Source organism: Marmota marmota, unplaced genomic scaffold (genome assembly GCF_001458135.2).
Source record: "Marmota marmota marmota unplaced genomic scaffold, marMar, whole genome shotgun sequence".
Taxonomy (NCBI): Eukaryota; Metazoa; Chordata; class Mammalia; order Rodentia; family Sciuridae; genus Marmota; species Marmota marmota.
The window spans coordinates 7,763,855-7,788,583 of NW_025999905.1; the positions used below are offsets into that span (position 1 = coordinate 7,763,855).

General features: G+C 33.5%; 1 protein-coding gene across 6 annotated transcripts in view; it reads right to left on the minus strand.

The window, feature by feature from the left end:
- Agmo (alkylglycerol monooxygenase) overlaps positions 1-24,729 on the minus strand; it is a 336,057-nt gene that overhangs the window by 156,950 nt on the left and 154,378 nt on the right. For 5 of the 6 annotated variants that reach the window (XM_048799642.1, XM_015498116.2, XM_048799643.1 and 2 more), the window contains 5 exons: positions 18,644-18,710; positions 16,491-16,556; positions 16,320-16,399; positions 12,610-12,744; positions 10,936-11,052 (listed from right to left, as the gene is read on the minus strand). In XM_048799642.1, the coding sequence (XP_048655599.1) occupies positions 10,936-11,052; positions 12,610-12,744; positions 16,320-16,399; positions 16,491-16,556; positions 18,644-18,710 (465 nt within the window). The remainder of the gene's footprint in view (positions 1-10,935; positions 11,053-12,609; positions 12,745-16,319; positions 16,400-16,490; positions 16,557-18,643; positions 18,711-24,729) is intronic. The other variant, XM_048799647.1, reaches the window with a different exon arrangement.

Genomic DNA, 24,729 nt, shown 5'->3' on the forward strand with positions numbered 1-24,729 from the left:
ATATGTGAGAGAGTGGCAGAGAGAACCCTGGAAGTCTGCAGAGGATACTGACCATGTCTTTAGTATATCAGTTCATGCATGTCAATAAAACATCTAAACCCAGGAAATTTTATATCTTACAATGCTCAGCTCTGTGTTATACATATTGCCTTCAGCAAAGTAGAAAAACCTCATGATCCACAGACACTGACTAGAGACCATGCAAGGGTCATTCTTTAGTATTGGGTAATAATCAGTCCAAGACTGAGCACCATCAGCAATGAAAGATCCTACAACTGTTGCTGGAAAATTACCATATTGACATATCATCTTCCTGAATTCTAAGTAAGCCTATTTTGGGGTCAGTGAATCCTCCAAATAAACAGAGGCTTGAAGAGTATATTTGCCTTAAGATCTCACTGAAATCAGTACATAAACTTTCTTTATACTACCTATAGGATACTTGTTTTTTTCACTGAGAAACAAGTGAAGATATGTTTTGTAATTCTTAGGTCCCCCCACCTTCAATAAAAAATAAAAAGAAGTTAAAAGACAGTTTTATCCACAGAGATAAACTTCCTTTTTATATAGATTCCTTTTAATAAGTAAATATGATTGCTGTCACGTTCTGTGATGTACACCTGTAATCCCAGTGGCTTGGGAGGCTGAGGCAGGAGGATTGTGACTTCAAAGTCAGCCTCAGCAATTTAGTGAGACCGTGTCTAAATGAAGTATAAAAAAGGGCTGGGGATGTGGCTCAGTGGTTAAATGTCCTGGGTTCAATCCGGGTACTAGAAAAAGAAAAAAAGAAAGAAAGAAAATATGACTCAATGAAAGTTGGGTTTAAGAACATGAATACAAACTGAATTAAAATGCTTAACTGCTACATATATTTAATAAGTCAAAACAAGATTGAAATTCAAGTTATAAGCAGTGTGTGGATGATCATGTTTATTATATAATAACTTTAAAAGGAGCTGATACTGAACGATTTTGGGGACAATGCTAATGGATACTCCAAAAGTTAATATTTCATTATTAGATGCATATATTTTAAAACGTACAACTTTTCACTTCATTGTTTTATTTCAATATAGTGGATATATATATATATATATATACACACATATATATAAAATCCCACATATATATATATATAATCCCACCTGTGTGTCTGTGTGTGTGTGTATATATATATATATACACAAATCATCACCTCTCTACATTTCTGAAATATTTGCTGTTGTTTTCAATATGGAGATTGAACCCAGGGCCTTATGCATGCTAGGCAAGTGATCTATCATGGAGCTACATCCATACTGCTTTTATAATTTTATTTGTTATTTTGAGACAGGAGCTTGCTAATTTCCCAGCCTGACATTGTAGTTACATTCCTCTTGCCTCAGTTTCCCAAGTAGCTGGAATTAAGGCATGCAGCACTGCACCTGGCTAGCTAATATCCTTTTTGTAATTCCACATTTATTATGTTCATTTCATGGCTTTAAGTTATAATTGATGCTCATTTGGCTCACATTTACTTTTTTCACATCACTGGCTACCTAAAAACTTTAGGAAATTAAATGAAATCTCAAAGGCCTGCACTGGAGAATAACAGTATACAATGATGTTGACTTGAGAGTTTTCATGTGAGTCCTAAGCTACATCTAATTTACACAAGGAACACTCCCTGTTCTGAGAGTAGAACTGAGTATATTGATTTTTTTCAGGGGGTCTATTAAAAAATGTCAATATAAAAACATTAGTTACAAAATTGAAGTGCCCATAATGTTTTACAGAGCTCTACATCCAGGGCAACTCAAAACCATAAAAATCTGCTCCCAAATTTATATTGGAAACTCTCAGATGACTTATTAACTTGAAAAACAGCATCAAAGTAATCTGTGTTAAAACATATTTGCACTAACTTTATTACACACTCCATTATAAGACCTTATTAAATATTCAAACTGTTTGTGTCTAGTAAAAGGTAGCGTTGCCTTTTCTGTTTTGGTTTGTAGAACATGCTAGCACAGCCAATATTTTTATTTCAAGCATGCATTCATGATATCACCCCATGAAGTAGACCTAGCAGCTGAGGAATTGATTTCCCAAGCATTACTAAACCAAAATCAACATAAAAGACTGTGGGTCATATCACTAAACTAAACACTATATATTTAAATCTATGCTGCACTAGTTATAGTAAGAAAGGAATGTGCCTCTTACACCTTTGTGGTGGCCATCAAATCGCTTTTTTTTCACTCCAAAAATTATTTATATAGAGCTTGCACCCATAAAACAAGTAAGTATTTATCTACTCTAGTATATGCATAAACAGAAAAGGCCGTGGGACCACAGCAGGATCCTCAATTACAAGTCAGCCACAACTTCTCTATGTGATTATTGGCCACAGTGAATCTAGAAAAAAAATATTGCTGTTGGATTTCAAAGTTTTCATATGCTTTTAGACATCCCTGAGACTAGAAAGGCACTATAGAATTTTTCAAATAAGCAACCTTTTTTTTTTCCTAGTCACACAGCATGTTTTAAGCAAAGAAAAACACATGTGAGAAATAAGCAAATGCACCTTTCAAATTTAATTTGTGTCAATAGAAAAGCTGTCTCCAAGTCTAATTTCAGTTTGAAAAGGGTTTCAACACTTGATATTTCTCTTGTCAATATAACTACATGAGTTTCTCATATAGTTTTTTTATGACAATAGAAAAATTCTTGGGAACACTATGGTGTAAGTCACATCTCTTAATATATACAGTACCTACCTATGTTTTTACCCAGGAAGCATTCACACATACTCAAGCATTCAAATCTTTTGGTGAACCCAGTATTAGGCCTGTATTTCAAAACCAAGCTGGAGACTGGAATAGCTTAAAATGAGTAAGTTTACATTTTGGATTCTATGAATTAATATAATTTATTCAGAGATTTTATATAGTATAATAAAAAAATTAGTACTGTAAACTCAACATTGGTTCACATATCAAGAATTTCATAGTTTAATGCACATGACCCAGCTTTTCTTTTGGCTTCATGCAACTATCTGTACTCTATTAATGCACATAAATCTTACTGCTGCTTTGGGTGAACATGTTTAGATCATGTATAAGCATAAGTAGTGAGAGATAAATTATGTAGTATTTGAAGAGATGATTATGAGACCATAGGTTAAGCAACTACAGTGATCCTTTTATAACTGTGGGTTCTACATGTACAAATTCAATCAAAAATAGAGGGAAAATACTCCAAAAATATTGTGTTTGTATTGAATATGTACAGACATTTTTCTTGCCATTCTCTAAACACGACAGTAAAGCATTAGGTGTTATAAGTAATCTGGAGATTTTCAAAGTATACAGGAAGAGGTACCTATGTTATATAAAATAACAAGCCATTTTATTTTATCTTGTTATTTATTTATTTTAAGTAGGTCTATATGACAGTAAAATGCCTTTTGATTCACTGTACACAATTCCAGCACAAATTTTCATTTCTCTGGCTGTACATGATGTAGTGTCACGCCCTATGTGCAGTTTTACATGAATCTAGGGTAATGATGTCCATCTCATTTCCACCATCTTCCCTGCCCCAATGCTGCTCCCACCCTCCTTCCCCTTTTCCCAATCCATGGAGACATGCCTCCTGTCTCCTTGTTTTGGATTAGCATCCACTTATCAGAGAGAACATTTGGCCTTTGGTTTTTTTGGCATTGTCTTACTTCACTTAGAATGATATTTTCCAACTACATCCATTTACCTGCAAATGCCATGATTTTATTCTCTTTTCATGCTGAGTAATATTGCATTGTGTATATATACCATAGTTTCTTTATCCATTCATCTATTGAAGGGCAGCTAGATTGCTTCAACGGGTTAGCTATTGTGAATCGAGCCTCTATGAACATTGAAGTGGCTGCATTACTATAGTATGCTGATTTTAAGTCCTTCCATCATTTCATCAAATGGTGGTTCCATTCCAAGTTTTCTAAGACATCTCCATACTGCTTTCCAGATTGGTTTCACTAATTTGAAGTCCTACCAGTAATGCATGAGTGTGATTTTTCTCCCACATCCTTCCCAACATTTTTTGTTGTCTGTATTCTTGATAACTGTCATTCTGACTGGGGTGAGAAAAAATTTACAGTAGTTTTTATTTGCATTTCTCTAATTACTAGAGATGTTAAACATTTTTTATATATTTGTAGATTGTATATCTTATTCTGAGTAGTGTCTGTTCAGCTCCTTAGTCCATTTATTGATTGTTTTTTTTTTAATTTTTTTTCAGTTATACATGGACACACTATCTTTATTTTGTTTATTTATTTTTATGTGGTGCTGAGGATCGAACCTAGTGCCCAACATGTGGGAGGCAAGTGCTTTACCACTGAGCCACAACCCCAGCCCCGGGTTGTTTGTTTTTTTGATGTTAATTTTTTTGAGTTCTTTATATCCTGGAGATTAGTGCTCTATCTGACATGCATGTGGCAAAAATTTGCTCCCAAAATATAGGCTCTCTCTTTACATTATTGATTGTTTCTTTTGCCGAGAAGAAGCTTTTTAGTTTGAGACCATCCCATATATAAATTCCTGATTTTATTTCTTGCACTTTAGGAGTCTTGTTAAGGAAATCAGGGCCTAATCCAACATGATGAATATCTGGGCCTATTTTTTTCTCTGTTTGGCTCAGGGTCTCTGGTCTAATTCCTAGGTCCTTGATCTACTTGAAGTTGAGTTTTGTTCCTGGTGAGAGATAGGGGTTTTTCTTCATTTTGCTACAAATGGATTTCTAGTTCTCCCAGCACCATTGGTTCAAGAGGCTATCTTTTCTCCAATGTATGTTTTTGGTGCCTTTGTCTAGTATGAGATAACTGTATTTATGTGGGTTTGTCTCTGTGATTTCTATTCTTGACCATTGGTCTACATGTCTATTTTGGTGCCAACACCATGCCATTTTTGTTACTATAGCTTTGTAGTATAGTTTAAAGTCAGGTATTGTGATGCCTCCTGCTTCGCTCTTCTCTAAGGCTTGCTTTGGCTAGTCTGGGTCTCTTATTTTTCCAAATGGATTTCATTATTGCTTTTTCTATTTTTATAAGAAATGACATTGAGATTCTAATTGGAATTGCATTGAATCTGTATAGTACTTTGGGGAGGATGACCATTTTGACAATATTAGTTTTGCCTGTCCAAGAACATGGGTGATCTTTCCCCTCTTCTAAGATCTTCTACAATTTTTTTCTTTAGTGTTCTGTAGTTTTCATTATAGAGGTCTTTAATCTCTTTTATTAAGTTGATTCCCAAGTATTTGACTTTTTTTGAAGCTATTTTATTTTATTTATTTTTTAATTTTTTGGTACTGGGGATTGAACTAGGGATACTCGAACACTGAGCCACATCCCTAGCCCTATTTTGTATTTTATTTAGAGACAGAGTCTCCCTGAGTTGCCTAGCACCTCGCCATTGCTGAGGCTGGCTTTGAACTTGTGATCCTCCTGCCTCAGCCTCCCAAGCTGCTGGGATTACAGGCATGTGCCAGCATGACCAGCATCAGGGCTATTTTAAATGTGGTAGAATTCCACATTTAAAATATGGTCAACTGATGTGTAGAAATGCCTTTGGTTTATAGGTATTGATTTTATATCCTGCTACATTCCTGAATTCAGAAAGTTTCTGGTGTAATTTTTTTGATCCTCTAAGTATAGAATCATGTCACTGGCAAATAAATGATAGTTTGTGTTCTTCTTTTCCTATTCACATTCTTTTATTTTCTTTCACCTGTCTAATTGCTCTGGCTAGAGTTTCACAGACTATGTTGAATAGAAGTGGTAAAAGAGGGCATCCCTGTCTTGTTCCAGTTTTTAGAGGAAATGCTTCCAATTTTTACTATTTAGAATGATGTTGGCCTTGGGGTTAGCATAGATAGATTTTACAATGTTGAGGTATGTTTCTAATATCCCTAGTTTTTCTAGTGTTTTGAACATGAAGGGGTGCTATATTTTGTCAAACACTTTCTCTGCATCAATTGATATAATCATATGATTCTTGTCTTTAAGTCTATTGACATGATGAGTTACATTTATTTATTTCCATATGTTAAACCAAACTTGCATCCCTGGAATGAACCCCACTTGATCATGGCACACTATTTTTTAAATATGTTTTTGTGTGCAATTTGTCAGAATTTTATTGAGAAATTTTGCATCAATCTTCATCAGGGATATAGGTCTGAAATTTTCTTTCCTTGATGTGTCTCTGTCTGGTTTTTGTATCAGAATGATACTAGCTTCATAGAACAAGTTTGGAAGGGTTCCTTCCTTTTCTATATAATGGAATAATTTGAGGAGTATTGGTATTGATATTTCTTGTAGGTCTTGTAGAACTCATCTGTGAAATCGTCTGGTCCTGGGCTTTCTTGGTTGGTAGGCTTTTGATAGCATCTTCTATTTCCCTGCTTGAAACTGATCTGTTTAAATTATGTATGTTCTCTTGCCTCAGTTTGGGTTGATCATATATACCTCTAGAAATTTGTCAGTGTCTTTGAGGTTTCCTATTTTATTGGAGTATAAATTTCTATATTATTGGAGTATATTTCCTTTTTCATCACAAATTTTGTAATTTTTTAGTTTTCTCCCTCCTTCTTTTCATTAGAGTGGCCAAGAGTTTGTCAATTTTATTTATTTTTTCAAAGAATCAACTTTTTGTTTTGTCAATTTTTTGAATTGTTTCTTTAATTTCAATTTCATTGATTTCTGCCCTGATATTAATTCTTTCCTGTCCTCTTCTACTTTTGGTGTTGGTTTATTCTTCTTTTTCTAGGGCTTTGGGCTATAATGTCAGGTCATTTATTTGTTGACTTTTTTTTTTTTTTTTTTTTTTTAGTGAATGAACTCCATGCAATGAACTTTCTTCTTAGTACTGCCTTCATAGATTTCCAGAGATTTTGGTAAGTTGTATCAGAATTCTCATTTACCTCTAAGAATGTTTTATCTCCTCCCTGACATCTTCTGTTATCCATTTGTCATTCAATAATGTATTGTTTAGTCTCCAGGTGTTGGAGTAGCTTCTCTTTTTAATTTGATCATTGATTTCTAATTTCATTCCATTATGGTCAGATAGAATGCAGGGTAGTATCTCTATGTTTTTTTTTTATTTGCTAAGACTTGTTTTGTGGCATCACATGGTTTATTTTGGAGAAGGATCCATATGCTACTGAGGAGAAAGTCTATTTGCTCGTTGATGGATGGGATATTCTATATATGTCTGTTAAGTCCAAATTATTGATTGTGTTATTGAGTTCTATAGTTTCTTTGTTTAGTTTTATTTTGGAAGATCTATCAAGTAGTGAGAGAGGAGTATTAAAGTCACCCAGTATTATTGTGTTGTGACCTATTTGGTTCTTGTATTTGAGAAGGGTTTGTTTGACATACATAGATGCCCCATTGTTCAGGGATAGATATTTATGATTGTTCTGTCTTGTTGATGTATGAATCCCTTAAGCAGTATGAAATGTCCTTCTTTATTCCTTTTCACTAGTTTTGGCTTGAAGTCAACTTTATCTGAGGATGGAAACCTCTGCTTGTTTATGAGGTCCATGTGAGTGATACACTTATTCCCATCCTTTCACTTTCAGACTGTGGATGTCTTTTCCTGTGAAATGAGTCTCTTGAAAGCAGCATATTCTTGGATCTTTTTTCTTAATCCAATCTGTCAGTCTATGGCTTTTAATTGGATGAGTTTAGACCATTCATATTAAAGGTTATTATTGAAATATGATTTGTATTCCTCAACATTTTGGTTTATTTTTGGTTTTTTAACTTAATTTGGTTTCTCCTTTGATTAGCCAGTTCCTCCCTTTGTTGATTTTCATTATTGTTTTTCATTTCCTCCTCCTGAAATATTTTCCTGAAGATGCTCTCTAGTGCGGGCTTTCTCACCATAAAGTCTTTTAACTTTTGTATATCATGAAGGTTTTTATTTCATCCTCAAATCTGAAGCTTAATTTTGCTGGATATAAAATTCTTGGCTGGCATCTATTTTCTTTCAGAGATTGGTATATGTTGTTCCAGGATCTCCTGGCTTTGAGGGTCTGGGTTGAACAATCTCCTGAGATATGAATTGGTCTCCCCCTATGTGTAATCTGATTTCTTTCTCTTGTGACCTTTAAGATTCTATCCTTATTCTATATGCTAGGCATTTTCATTATAATGTGCCTTGGTGTAGATATGTTGTGATTTTGTACATTTGGTGTTCTTTAAGTCTCTTATATTTGATTTTCCAATTTATTCTTCATGTTTGGGAAATTTTATGTTATTATCTCATTGAAGAGATTGTGCATTCCATTGGTTTGAATCTCTGTGCCTTCCTCTATCCCAATAACTCTTAGATTTGGTCTTTTGATGCTGTCCCATAATTCTTGGATGTTCTGTTCATGGTTTCTTATCATCTTCATTGTGTGGTCAACTTTATTTTCCAGATTGTATACTCTGTCTTCATTATCTGGCATTCTATCTTCAAAGTGATCTAGTGATGCTTTCTATTGAGTTTTTAAATTTGGTTTATTGTTTTCTTCATTTGAAGGATTTCTGACATTTTTTTAAAGAATTTTTCTTTCTTGAAGTAATCTTTTGCTACCTATTTGCTCCCTTATCTGTTTGTTGGTGTGATCAATTGTTGCCTGTATTTGTTCTCTTGTCTATTTTTTGGAGTGATCAATTTTTGCCTGTATCTGCTCATTTACGTCATTCTTTAATTCACACATCATTTTAATTATGTACATTCTGAACTCCTCCTCTGACATTTCATCAACTGTACTGTCAATGGGTTCTGTTATTGTAGTATCCTGGTTTGTTTGGGGCACTTTCCTCTCTTATTTTTTCATGTTGTCTATGTGTCCTTCTTTCTTGCAGTGAGGATCTGACGTATTATATTGTCTTCCCTATAATATTCTAGTATCCATGCAAAATTATCTGTACCTCACCTTAAGGGTTGGGCTTCCAGACCCTGCTGGTGTCCCAGGATGGATGCTACTTCAAGTATAGGTGGTGGCAGCAATAGCAAAAGTAACTGGAGATATCAGTGGAAGTGTCTAAAAATGAATGCAACCACTATCAGAGATTGAAATGAAAGGGTGAGCCTTAAACTGGCTTTGGGATGCCTGTTCTGAGATGCAGCTGCTTCTAGGCCCTGTCTGTCCTCCCATGTGGAGGTTACTGAGTGGAGAATGCCATGGCAATGGCTACAGTGTCCCAAGATGGAAGTGGGTTAGGCCTGGGCTCCCAGGAGTGAGGGGCAGTGGACCTTTGTCTACCCTGAGCCTGGACTCCCACACAGGTTGGCAGGGGCACTTCTGGGCCCTGGCCCTGGCCTGAGCTCCAGTGTGGGTGTACCAAGCCATTCTATATAAGTGAATTGAGCATCCACAGATATTGGTGTCCACAGAGTGAGGGGATGATTCTGGAATCACTACTTTGTAGATACCCAGGAACAGCTACATAAACTTTAATCATTTTAGTAGTTTGATATCTGCATGTTACTCCTAAAAATGAGGTGGTTCATGCTGCCATTATGACAGCTTTGCCCCTGAAAGGAATTCTTGCATGCAAATTTTGTCTTTTGGGGGAGCTAAAGACAAACCAGCAAGGCACAATGTGTAATTGGTTTTATCATTAGTTAAAACACATATAAGAGGAAATAACAAGCATGTATATATTCAGTAATAATATTTTCACGATATTTCTTGTCACATTGCATTCTAGTTTGTAATGGCACTTAAGAAAATGGAAATTAGAATCCAAATCATTCTTTTCTGCTACAATCAGGAAAAATCTATTAGATGTTTCCCTGTAACTTTTTCTTTATATTTCCTTAATTACATATAGAAAGAGAATACATGCAAAAATATCTATTGTCCAAAACTGAGATCACTAAATGGAGAAATATTTGGTTACTAAAGTTGAATGCAAAAATATAAATAAAAATTTAAAAACACACACACATAAACAGACACACAGGCCCCCAAACAAACAAAAACCCAGAAATACCTATATAGCAACTGTTATGGCTTGGATTTGGGGTGTCTCCCCAAAGCTTACATTTGAAACAATCCAGGAAGATTCAGAGGAAAAAAATTGTTGTATACAGTTTGTATCTGATGACTGGAGTCTCTCTCTCTCTCTGCTTTCTGATCATCACGTGTGAGCTTCTTTACACTACACTCTTCTGCCATGATGGTCAGCCTCACATTAAGCCCTGAAGAATGAATCCAACTTACAGACAATGAATTCATGTTTATGAACTGAGACCTCTGAAACCATGAGCCCCAAATAAACTTTTTCTCCGCTAAAATTGTTCTGGTCAGATCTTTTAGTCACAGCAGCAAAACAGCTGACTAAAATAGAAATTGGTACTGAGAAGTGGGGTTGTTGCATGACAAACTGACCTTGTGGTTCAGAAGCCTTAGAATAATATAAATGCTTTAGATTGTTTTAAGTGGAGCTTAATGGCCAATTCTGGTGGGAGTTCAGAAGACTAGAATGCCAATAGTACTGTGAACAGTGAAGGTGGAGCTCAAAAGGGTTCACAGAATTGAACTCTATTGGAATTTAGGTTAGAGGCCGTTTATGGTTTTATTTGGCTGAGAAGCATAACTTTGAAAGTATATTTAATGCAATTGTGAAATTTACCTGTGGCAAAATTTTCTTATTTATCAGATTGATAGTATAAGATTCGACTAATATGTTATGCAATAGTTTGGATACATTTAAGTCATTCATATTTACTATTCAGAAGGATTAATTTACCTGTTTAAATGTGAGATGTTTCCAAAATTATAGCAGACAGGTAGAAAAGAATAGAGCTAAATCATAATGGATAACTTATTTTGATTTTCTAACATAATGACAGAAAACTTATTCATACCCAATTTTAAATGGATATTACTCACGGCAGTATTTGCAAAGGTCTCTTCATAAAATGCTAGCATCACAGCAAACTGTACAACTGTGTATATCTTTAATAACTGAGAGGCAGATGATGAGAAGAGAACTTCTTTTCCTGTAACCTAGATAGAAAAGAAAAAATATTTTATTTTGTTCCAGGACTTACTCCTCTTACTGAAATTCACACTAACTTAAGAGATGTGTGGAAAGTTCTAACTAAAATAAGATATAATTCCATGCTTACATAATTACATCAAAATTGACTCTGCTGTCATATATAAGTAAAAATAACCAATATATCTTAAAAAAGAGATATGCAGAAAGAACTGGAAGTATTTGCCCTTTTTAAATTTTTTCCAAAAAGACTCGAATATTCATCTGTCTGGATAGCAAAATGTCTGTAAGTTGCTAGACTAACAGGTCTCATGGTTTGAAATTTAGTCTGCCTTAAAGATTAAAGTAAGAATTGATTCAACAATCTATGCTAATGACAAAGATTTCACAAAAGAATAGGTCGGATTTTCTGCAAATGGGAATATATGCCCATGAATATATTTAATCAAAGAAAAACATAAAAGGAAAAAAGGAAGTTGATTCTCAGTAGTGTAGGGAATCATGCCTCAAAGAGAAACATAATTTTATTGGAAGAAACTTTCTCTACTACTGATTTTCCCAGAAATGCCACACTTCTATTATTATAATGCAGACTTCAGCACCTACATAACCTTAAAATATTAACTTTGAATTATATACTAGAAAGAAAAATTATAAATGGATCTTTTCTTACTAGGTTTTTAGATCTTTCCTTACTAGATTTTTTTTCACTTATCTCAAGATTCCTGCTTTATAAATAATTGTGACTATAAACAAAACTATATGGAATATTTGTAAAATAATGCTCTTCAAATGAAACATGAGTTTATTTCCTTGAAATACCATAGGTTAACTTTCATACTTAGTATCATCTCTGAGATCAACAATAGTTTGCTTTCCCTATTTTTCCTGTATTTCTATTTATAATATTTATTCAATGAAAAATTATAATATGTATCCTAAATGGTTGAAAAGAAATTCTTTTTCTTTTCTAAAGGGGGATTTCAGATAAAAATTGAAATTTTCTTTTGGTTTTCAGGATGTTTAAATCTTTACAACTTCATTCTTGGTTTTAAATGTTATTGCTGTATTTAATGCTTCTATTTTACTATCAAAGGAATATAGTCATGGTCTAACCCAACAATGACATTGTCTTGATGTGCCTTTAGACCTATTTGGGGTCCTTGAATTTTCATGAGCAAAACCAAGGATAGACCAAATGATTCCTAAGGCTCCCTCCATCTGTAGTGATCCAGGACTCTCCATGTGAGCTGCATGAATTTGTGAAGTTTTGCTCTGCACATAGGTCATTGGCTTCAGGCTTGATTGGATCTGATAACTAGCTTCTGTTGCTCTGCTCACTAAACTGTACTCTTTAGAAAGAGCTTATATCCAACTGGTTGAAGAAATCCCTCTATCATCCCTTTGCTGGTGTCCACTTTTTAAGTTATGCTCCACCAAGCTGCATCTGACTAAGGGAACATATTTTAAGAGTTTGCATGACCATAGCATATATGCAGACTCGCTCTAAACTGAACAAGATGACACTAATCTCCACCATCTCCAAGTCTATGAACTGTATTTACCTCTGGGATCTCTTCACTCAGCCCAAGTCTTGGTTTACCTGGACCCCAACCAGGTCCTTTAAATATCACAGAAAACTTATGGAAGAATCCAGGTGTAGCCCAAAATGTAGTCCAAATGTAAAATAAATGGTGGAACTAGAAAAAAATAAAACATACCTATTAAAATAAGGAAAACATAATGAAAAGGATTAAATATAAATATGTACTATGCTATTGTTCAATATAATTTATATATTTTTCTTCAGTACAAATTTCATGCGTGATTTGATTAACACAGTTTAATATGCAATTACATTCCTTATTGTAATTTGTCCTATGAATTCTGTGTTACTTGTGTTCTTGTCAATATTTCTGAAGTTTAACTCAATGTCAATTTTGAAATAAAAAAATAGAACAAATGGTTAGAAAATGAGCAAAGTAAAAAAGGCAAGTTATGAAGTTATGCCTCAAGAGGGATTAACTAGCAGCCTGTATACTCAACATCTTTGTCTAATGACACCTTTTCTGAAGTCTAGCTAAGTGGATATTTGGGTTAAACTTGAAAACATGAAAAGATTGCATAAATGTTTGAATATTTAAAATAAAATCTCTGAAATTTCAAAGCCATTTCATATGATAGACTTCTGAGTATTAAATAGCTCATATTATGTAACTAGAAAATAAGTTTTTACTAAGAAAAAAAAAGTTCTCTTTGAGTCTCACAGCAGGAATCCACATTCTTTAAATAACTTACATTTGACATGTATAGAAGTTAAATATATGCCTACACAAGGGTGCTCAATAAGTGTTAGCTCTTAGGAATTTTGCTATATATCCCATATTTGCCATAGAAATAAAATGTTCATAATGTGCCATTGGAATAAAAATAGTCCTACAGTGTGGACATCAGCTACAGACTATAGAGATAAGTTCCACAGTAACTATAGAAATGTATAAATGGAAAAACAAGTTTTGGCTTTCAGAATTTGTGGTCTTACTGATACTTGCACTTTCTCTGAAAGAATTTAAAGTGTGTGTTTATAAAACTGGATTTCAAAATTGCTTGAAATATTACAATAAGGAATAAGAAGCAATTAAGGAACTACATGGGATTTAATAGATTAAATTTTGAGGACAAAGCAAACATTAGATGGAAACTTAACCTGGGACTTTGTATTCATGATAATACAGAAAAAGTAATGTGTTTAGGTGTTAAAACATATATTAAAATAATTACATTTTTTTGTGATTTTTGAAAACTGAACACAATTTTGTTGTATCATTCTGGATGGAAGCCATGAAAAATACATGGTGATGTTTTAAAATAGAGTATTTTCTCATTTATTTGGCACAACCCAATGCCTTGAAACTTTTGGATGCCAAAGAAGACCAAAATAAATGATTTGTACATCATCATCATCATCATCATCATCACCCTCTATCTAACACAAGTCCATTCCAAGTTGTTTTTGATGCACCTTGATGATAAGTGAAAAATTTAGCTGTAAATAACTGAATAAAACTAAAAATAACTACATTTTTATACATTTAAGAACTCTTAATTATTCTAACTTGTAGACTTGACCTTTCTGACAATATATGAGAGCATGTGGGATACTAAACCTTGGTGATTTCTAACTAAAGAAAGGGTTTATATAAGGGCAGAGATCTGGTAAATGTTCCTCTCACAGATTCACCAGTGGCTTATAGATGCCTGTGTCTTGCTGCAGCCCGGCTGGCTGGGCAAAATAACCGGGGGGGTGACGAGCAACTTGTGTAGATTGATACAGCAGGAGTGGGAGCCCTTTATTGTAGGACTGGAGCGATATTTATACATTCCACACAGCTTATCTTAATTAGCATAAACTAGATACAGCAGTCAACCAATAAGAAATCTCCACACTTAATGGCTCGCTGGCATTACTTCACAAACCACTCCCTCTGGCAAAATGCCAGGCGCCATCCAAACTTGTTTACAGACCTTAACATTAACCACTCCCTCTGGCAAAATGCCAGGTGCCATCCAGACTTGTTTACAGACCTTAACATTGTCTGTCTCACTATTGTGCCTCATCAAGACCTAACCATCCAGCTCTTAGTGCAGCTCTCACTGTATACAATAGCAACTCTCTTATTCTGTCTCAAATATGAATACTTTTCCTCAGCAAGAGTGTACATTTCCAAGGCTTACTACTTACAGATTCATTTATCAAACATCAGCATTGGCACAATCTAGGAACTTGGTAGAAACAGAATTGTAGAACTTAGTCCTGCTGGATGGGGTCTACATTTTAGTAAGGTTCTGCTGTGATTCACATGCATGCTAGATTTGGATAGCTCTTTCATAGAGTACAGAGATCAATTGTCTACTTTTTTTTGTTTGTTTTATTTTTAATCTCCACAGTAAGGAAACAAACCCTTTGTGAAGTGAAGGAACAGTAGCTTTCAATGTATTATTTTTAACTTGCTTTAAATCATATAAATCTTATCATTAAAAAGTTTCTTAAAATATTTGTTGTTCTCCTGAGAGTCATATCATGTTCTTAGTAAAGTCTAACCAAGAGAGACAGAAAGAAGTTCAATGTAGTTTAGAAAAGAGATAATTAGCTTTTCTTTTTTGGTGTATGTGTGATAAAAATGCCTTTCACTTAAATGTGAAGGCAACTTGAGACAATCTTTTATGTAAAGAGGCAGTATAGGGTAAATGTTAAATCGAGTCTTGGCATTGGTCTACAACCACCTTGGTTAAGTTCGCAATTGACAAGCTGTGTGAACTTGGTTGAACTAATTAAATCCTGAAGAACTCAGTTTCTTCCACCAGAAAATGGGAATAAAAAGAGCTTCTGTCTCATAAGATTTTAGTGATGCTGACATTAAATATTTGTGCCGTGCTATTTGCTGCATGCTGCACATAGTAGAAATTCAGCAATGTTGACTTTTTGTTATTTCAACTTTCTGTGAAAATTTGAAGTAGGTTTGAAAAACAGACCCAACATGAACCTATAGTTTTGTCAGTTACTGAATGCTGTAACCAGTACCTTGTATAGAACTGTTGTTAACTAACCTATTCAGTTCTTTGAGCATTCTTATCTTTTTCTTATTTGTGAGTCCCTAACCCCAGGAGTCTCTGTGATGGTCTGATGCTGACATATCAGAGCCTCACAGACATTCTTGATTTCTCTAGTGCCAACCATTGAAGCTGGTGAACAACCAATACCATATGTCTAACAGAAAACTGGACCAGTCCAATAAGTCTTATCAGGTGAGGTAATGTCAGACCTAACCATTCTGTAATAGTTCTTGACACTTAGGTCTAAGAAGAGCAGGGCAAAGGCCTCATGTTGAATTTCTAACTAGAGACATGCATCCTGGAAGCAAAAATTGTTCTTACTGCAAGATCAGCTTTAATTCTACACGTTACTACTACTTCTGAATACATGAATATATTTCAAGTCTATTCTGAGAAAGAGCATGTTTCCTAAGGAGAAATAATTTTTATAATAGAAAATAGACATATTCAAAAATTCTTATAATGAGTTGTTTTTAAATGTATTTGCCCAATTTTATTCAACTTTTTGCTTGAGTAACAAAGTCCCACTCCCAAATTCTTTTACAGTTAAGCATTTTTGCAGCAGTGTAATATACTTCCATCTTTCAATAACTGATTTTTCTCTTAACTATATATTTATGAAATAATACAAATTCAGAATGAGTATGACCAATCTTATTACCTGCACCCTGAGTGGGTCAAAGGTATTAATTGGATGTGTAAGACCATATATAACTCTTTCTTTCTCTGCTTCAAAAGTCCCTGGAAGACAAACATTACAAGGATATTATCTTTGACATTCTGTGAATAAAGAAGTAAATTTAATTGTTTGATTTTTGTATGTTTTACTTACCAAAAATTCTATCCCAAATAATAAGAGTGCCACCATAGTTTTTGTCTATGCAGTAACGATTTTTGCCTATGAAAGAAAATAATAAACAATAATTTTTCAATAAAAAGGAGCTTTGGCATTTTGAAATATTGTTTTCTTGTTTTTAGAACAAGATTTTAGTGATGCTGACATTTTGTACTATTAAACTAAGATTTAAGTAACAGAATAATATTTCTGAGAGTATCTTGGGCTTGACGACAACAACAGATTTTTCCAGCAATGGAGTTTCATTTTATTTATTTTCAGTTAATTTTACTAAAAAGAACAAGTTTTTTTTAATTATATGCACTTTCCACAAATTTCAGTTTAAAAAAATGTAAGATAAATCTACATGGTTATTTTTTCAAGACTACTAATAAATAATTTAAAAAGTAAATGGGTACAGAGAAAACTGGGAAATAAGGAAATAATATATGTATGTTTTTTATTTTTAATTTTTGATGTGTCACATCATTTGTCCTTTTCTCTACATCTGTTTAAGAAGAAAATTAGAATAAATCTTGTTTAATTTTAAATAACTTTAATAATTTAATTAATAAAAGACATAAGTAAAATTTAAATTGCTTTTGGCCTTTTTAATTTAACATATGATGCTTTTCCTTATCCAAAGTACTCAAATTACAATTTGTTTAATATATTTTTAATTGACATGATCATATCATTATGAATACAAATCTAAAAAAGAATAGAAATCCACCAAGCCACTACTCCAATAAACTTAACTATCTTCACGTGTTCTCATTCCCTGACAAGCTTTTCTTACATGAAAATATACATTTGAAGCATAGATAAAGCAAAAATCTTCCTCACAGCAAAAATAGAATGAGATTGGCAGTAAAGATGCTCAACCCATCACATGGTCTAAACAATGGCTCTCTTTTGGATGAGGGAGTGTTTTGCCCCTCAAAGGACATTTGACAATATATGGACACATTCTTGAAAGATACAGCTCAGAAGGAGCAGCAATGATACCTAATGCACAGAAACCAGTGCCCAGAATAGCCCTCCAACTAAGTATTGGTCCACAATGGTGAGGTTGAGAAACCCTGATAGAGAGCAGTAGAAGTAAGAAAGTGAAGTCAAACAAAGGGAACCAGCAGCTATTTGTTTTTAAATCTAGACTTGTTTTTTTCCATTGCTTATTTTTCCTTCTATACATAGGAAACTGCAAGAATATAATGCTCTTGACCTCTCCCCCTCTAACTCTTCCTTGGGAATGGGAGAATGACAGTTGGATTTGGAAGAGTGTGACCCATTCTCTCCTCTGCCTGTGAGAGCTTGTGCTGCTCTGTCCCCTGTTCTAGAGGAAGGATGTACCTCCCTTGAGAAGGCAGGACTGCAGTGCTCCTATGAAACCTGGATATATTAAAAACAAAGCTTAGTATTTATTCCTTTATTATTAGCTTTCTTCTCTCAACATTATGTTTGTAAGATTTAATCATACAATTGAATATAGCAATTATTTGAGCATTTTTATTGATAAAAATGAATTTTCTATAATTTATTTACCTTTTGTACTGCTGATAAACATTTGAATTATTTTTTTTTTGCATCACAAATAATGTTGATATGCACATTCTTTACAGTTCTCCTGGTGCACAAATGTAAACATTTCTATTATCATTTAAGTTGTTGTTTCTAAACATTAGGCACTAGCCACGTGGGATTTGCTCCTCTGGTAAATGAAGCTTATATTTAGTTTGTTTATAGGAGTTCAGCAGGAGAGAGGAGTGGGGCTTATTAGACTCTGTACAACTCCCAACAGTTTTCAAGACTAAGTACTCTCTGGTTATAGACAGAAAAGACCTTCAGAACTGAGCCTTCAAGAGACTGCTTCAATACATACAATGTTATCTCCTCAGCTGATTAATACATTTTCCCTCTACAAGGAGACTGAGATATAATAAAGGGGGGAATTCAAGAGCCAGATGGAGAAAGTGCTGCCCCACCACAGACCATGATTCAAACCTGAGACTGATCTAGGTATAACAGAAGAAATATAGCTATGTAGACAATGTGTGCTGACTATATGGGAGATTTACATGAATTGAAGCAAGACAAAATAACAATTATAGAATTTTTAAAGAAATAAAGAAGAAATAGAACTTCCTTACCATGATGAACCCTATGATGGCTAGGAGTATTAAGAATCAGTTCCAAAGGACCAAGGTTATTGATGATCTGTTTAAACAAAAGAAATATTTCCACACATAGCTATTATTAAGTGAGTTTATAATATACAAATACATTTAAAACCCACACAGTTTATGAATTATACCAAATTTTGAGGTTGACATTAGAGAATAGGAAGAAGTCTCCTTGTCACCTGGAGTTCAATAAGGAGACTAATGTTTGCACAACTCCATTCCCAGAGGCAGTATGGTAACATGGTGAAGAGCAAGACTGCCTCAGTTCAGTTCCCAAATCCACCACTTATAACTCTGTGATCTTGGAGAAATAGCTTAGATTTTATCCCTTAGTTTTCTCACCTTTACCATGGAAATGACAGTAAGTGATAATGATATGTTTCTGGGATTACAAAGGTTACTATATTTATGTATCACTACTGGCAAGGAACACTTCCTTCAAGTTTCATGCTACTTTGTTTTTCACTTTTCATCTATGGCTTTATTTATGTTAGCAGAACATCATTGGGTTGGTTCTACCCTGCAATGAGTCATCTAACTACAGTTTTCTATTCTGGTAATTACTGATTACACTAGGGTAATCATGCTTATTCAACTGGAATTCTGAATGGAGTTTTACCTGTAGATGAACCTTCCACAATTCCATCTTACAGGTGTAATTCAAAGTTTGGTTGAAAGTCAAGTTACTTACAACAAGATCTGGTCCCTAACTCTTTAAAGGTCTCTCAACATTTCTCAGGAGGAATACCCTGTTCCTCAGTCCAAAAATCCTGAGGATAATAGAAAACAAATAGGTGCCATTAAAAATGTACAGTAAGCTTTATGTAAGATACTTGATGTGTTATACAAATATTGAGTAATGAAAAATCAATTTCTTGTTATGGTATTTCAAAAAAATAAAACGCCTTTAGAATTATTTTCCACTTAAGTGACTTTTGAGGAAAACAGGAATAAATTAGGTGGTGTTTAAGGGGATGAAATAGCCACTGACAAACATGACTCTGTTGTGAATTTGGTCACAAGTCAGGAGAGCAGGGGGAAAATAGGGAGATGCTCATGTTTAAGAGAACCAAACATAATATATGAACCCTGTTTGAATACCCACTTGAACAAATCATACATAAAAGATATTTTAAGCAGTGGGAAAATTTTATTATTATCAGAATATTAAATGATAAAAAGTTTTTATTGGGAGTTAAAACAGGATTTTATGCATGAAAATGCAATTGGTTTTAAGAGTTGTATAACTGAGGAATACATAACACAAAATCCAAATTTTCTTCAAAATATTTTGACAATAAAAATGTAAAAGAGAAAAGGATAATTTATGCAAATGAAGCAAAATCTTGATTTGTGAACAAGAGCAAAAGAGACATAAATTCATTCTGTTTTTCTATTTTTATGAGTGTTTGGAAATATTTAAGATAAAAATTTAAATAAAAGAAATTATACTATTTTAATATAGTGTAACATGCACAAAGCCAATTGAAAGTATCCAATAGATCTCCAAGTTCCAAACCATACCTCCAAATCGAAACTCTTTATCTACCTGGGTTTAATTATTTTTTGGCAAGCTCTTACTTTAGAACACCAAATTTACAATTTCTCTGTAAATGTCAGCAGCTAGGGTGGCCACACTGTCCTTAGTTTGTGGCCTCCTGTACCCTCTTAAAGTGGAAGCCGTGACAATGCTGCCATAGAGTAGCAGGCATCCTTCAGAACCTTCAGATGCACAGGTGCCACCAACATGTCCCTATTGTCCCACTGTTCCCAGATATGAAAGAGACAGTCTTTGCCTTTTGCTCTGCTGCCCAGCTTTTAAGGGTTTCTCAGTTTCTATTACGTACTGGACAGAACTGTCTGCCTGCAGGGTTAAAAAATAATAATATTATGTACTAGATGATAGTTGAGTTCTCTCTTTTCTCCCCACTGCTCCCTTTTTCTTACCTGGAGTCTCATTCACCATTTTAAAGTTATTTCTATGAGAAATGTATTCTGAGCTCAAACAACAGACATTTTAAATAATTCATAGAATAAGATCTCTTTTGTATACCAAAGACCATCCGTATTTTTAAATTTTCAATAGTTCAAAATATTGTGAACATATATCTCATTTCAGACTATATTCCTATGAAATAAGGCAAAAAGTATCTCACAAATACTATATTAATGACTGGGAGTTGGGAAAGGGTTATATAGAAATTGTATTACATTATGCTCATTGGTGGAAAAATATTTGTAAAGAAGAATGGTAGTGGACAGAGAACAAGAAGGTGGGGGTTCCTCAGCAGTTGGAACATTGAAATCTGATGTTTTGGTTGGACTGTGTATCTCTGGCAGACAACCAGATGTAAAAGGAGAGAGCCATTTTATCCTTGTTTGTCTCTTTGGTGCCTAACATGTGTTACAAAAACAAACAACAAAAGGGGGTGGAGGGCCTACGCTGACCAGCTCCTGCTACCCAGATGCAGCTCTGATCCTTGGTCCTGGCATGTCTGCAGCCAGATTGAAAGCCACACAAAGGGTGAGTGTATTCAGATGACTGGAGCCTTGGCTGAGGGCATTATTATTATTATTTTTAATGTCGAACTCTTCCTTGGAGAAATTTTTTTGCTCTTGCAGGCAAAAACATGGTGATATCAATATTAAAAGTCCCCCCCTCCATTTTTTATTAAAAGCCAAGTATAACACCGTTAACCACAGTTAAATTTCCTGGTAGGGCCTATGAGTACCTTGGAGCTTGAGAAGACCACCTCAGAGGGGGATATGATTCATCATTCGGACAGCTGGGTCAGAACCCCTCATGTAGAAAACCCTTCTGATTCAAAGTCATGGAGAATTCATTAATATTTAATAAGGGTTGAGCGTAACGATTTAATTATCGCCCACATTTGCAAATTCAGCCATTTAGTAATTCAACCACATCTAGCTTGAATTCACTTCCTGAAAATGTTACTCTGGGAATAATTGCAGCTATTCTTCTTTGTTAGAAAAAAAGTTATTTATTTGTCTTTATTAGATTTAGATGTGGAGTTCATTTAAATTATGGACTTTTAGAACATATAGGGATCCTCAACATAGTATTATTCAAGAGTCTATTTTAAAAAAAGTGTAAAACTGAAACTCAGAAAGGTTACCCTACAAGTATATAGTAAATAGCAAATATATTATTAAATGCCTATTATGAATTTTGGTTGTAAATTTTTACCATTATATAGTTCTCAGGTATTTTCTCACTCTCTGCCCTATCTGAAAAAACATGCTTCTGTAGATCTTTCTAATTTAAATCGAAAAAAAAAAATTAGACTAGAACTCTGTAAAACCTCAAGTTAATTATTCTAAATAAGTTTACTTTTATAAATTATTTCTTAAGAAATTAACCTCTTTCATTTTGTGTAATTTTGAAATATGTAAAAAGAATCTTTTGATTAGAAGACATTGACTGGGCTAGATTTCTGAAGCCCAACAGAAAGTATCAAAGCAATAATCTAATCTAATGATTGAGTTACAGGGCAAAACATGATTTTAAGAAAAGTATTTTGATAATTCAAAGCAAATTATTTCAATTGTTAAATTTGCTCAAAAATTTGCCTTGTCTCACTTTAATCTGACAACTGAGGTTGGAAAAGAGACTTTCTAAATCTAATAATGAAATGTGTAACTGAATTCTGTTCACAAGTTTTAGAATAATAATGGGAATATCACACAATATTTCTATCCTTTGTTTTTTCATCTGCTAATGAGTATGAAAAAGGCTAAAATATGTTGAAAAGTCATATCAGTATTTAAAAGTGCTTACTTTTTAGAAAGAAGTTATGAGCTTATAGTTAATTGTAAAGTTAACTCTAAATAAGAGATTCCTACAAATACTCATGTTTCCTTTCTGAGAGGGAAAAATCTAATCAGGACAATATGTCCTGAGATGCTTTACTAGAATTCTTATTATAACAGTGAATGTGCAAACAATATGACTGAGGTGTGACTGGGTTGAGGGTGACGTGAAATGAAATCTCCATTGCAGGAAAAAATGCCTGCATTCAGATGAGCACAGGTTAGAGTGATGACATTGGTGACATTGACTACAACCAGTCAAGACTTTCTTTACAGCATCGTGTATGATTGATGTTCCAAAAAGTACTACACCACTGTGGGTCTCCTTGTTTCAGTGCAGTCGGTATGTAAGAGAAACACTAAGCCAGTTCCTAATACATTTATCATCTAAAATAAAAATCATTGTCATACAGGATTTAATTGAGAAAGATATGCCTCGAGAACAGTTCAAAAGTGGCAAAACTGTCAGATGAGAACAGTGACAAGATTCTGTGCAAGCCTAAACTAAGATTAAATGGACTAATAGTTAAACCATGATTAGCTGACTTTTTCTTGGCCAATCTTCCCACTTCCTTTCCTATTCTTTCTCTTTCTCTTTGTCTTCCTTCTTTGTCTCTCTCTCTCTCCTGTTTTATTCCTTTATACATCTAACTCAATTATTTTTATAACTACCTACTTAAACATGTTTATGTGCATGTATAAAAATGTAGAGAATCTTTTCTTTGGAAATATATCCTTTACTACAAGCTCATATATATCTTTTTGAAAAGTGAGTGGTTGTAAGTATTTGTGTTTGAAATTTATTTGTTTTATATATATATATATATATATATATATATATATATATATGACAATAGATTATATTTTGACATATGTATACATGGAGTATAAATTTACTAATTAAGATCCCATTCTTATGGTTATACATGATATGGCGTTTCCCTGGTGGTGTATTCATATACGAACATAGGAAAGTTATGTCAGATTCATTCTACTCTCATGAATCATTTACATGGTTCATTGTAAATATTTCTATGCCATTTCAATAATATATTCCTATATTTAGCCTAATTTATAGAGACTCTGAATAACAAAAATATTAATGTAAATACCTATATTTATCCTTCTTAAATATATTTATCATACATGTTAAATATTAAATATATACTCAAATTCCAAAGAGCTATTTTAAGCAACAAGCTAACAATAAGAATTTTCTGTGAGCACTAGAAATAATCAGAGCATTAAAGTATGTATTTTAAAATCTTATCAGAGTCTCTTATTAAAAGCTATTTTCATAATCAACAGAGCAAGAAGTCTCTCCTCAGCCAGCACATTCATTTTACAAACATTTATTGAATATTTAGAGAACTTCCTAGGTTTTAGAAGCAAAATGAAATAAAGTCACAGTCACTGCCCAAATGAAAGTTATTTACACTCCAGTGGAATCTCAAATGAAAGTTATAACTATTTCAGAATAAAGGTATTACTAAAAACGTTACCTTTTTCAAGTAATTTTTTTTTCCTCTTGGGACCAATGAAAAAACCATTCAATTAAAAAATCAATTATTATTGCACAATAAAGGCTTAAATTTATACTCAATTTGAATTTATAATTGACATACACAAATTATCCATTATCATATTGCACTCCTTTTCCAAATTCCAAGCTGAAAATTATCTGGTAGTAAAGATGCATGCTTTTCCTATTCGTTGTTTTTTTATTTTGTTTTTTATCTCCCTGTAGTACAACTTTGCAAGTAGCCCAAAGGACTGTTCTCAAAAAATATTTTAGAAAATTCAGAAGTTCATAAACTTCTTCAATGGATTACACAGAAATCAAAATTATCTGCATGGTTTCATTTATTCATTTGATTTTACTGAAGACATGATACTGTTCTAAGACTTTGAAAGGTCACAAAGTTCAACAATGGAAATTACAGTTTAATATCAGATAATTTACTGTTTCTTAGAGGTAGAATGAGTGATGGTATAAACTTTGTTCTTTAAAACAAAATATATATATGTATGTATATATATGTATATATAATTCTCATTTAAAGTTTTGGGGAGAAAAGTATAAAATCCATGAACACTAGAAAGTCCACATATCAAAATCATTTTATTTTTTGTGCTAAATGAGTTGATCTTTAACATTGTTTTCCTTGTTAAAAGCTTAATCAATCTGAACATTTATGGATGACTTTATGTTGTAGAGCATC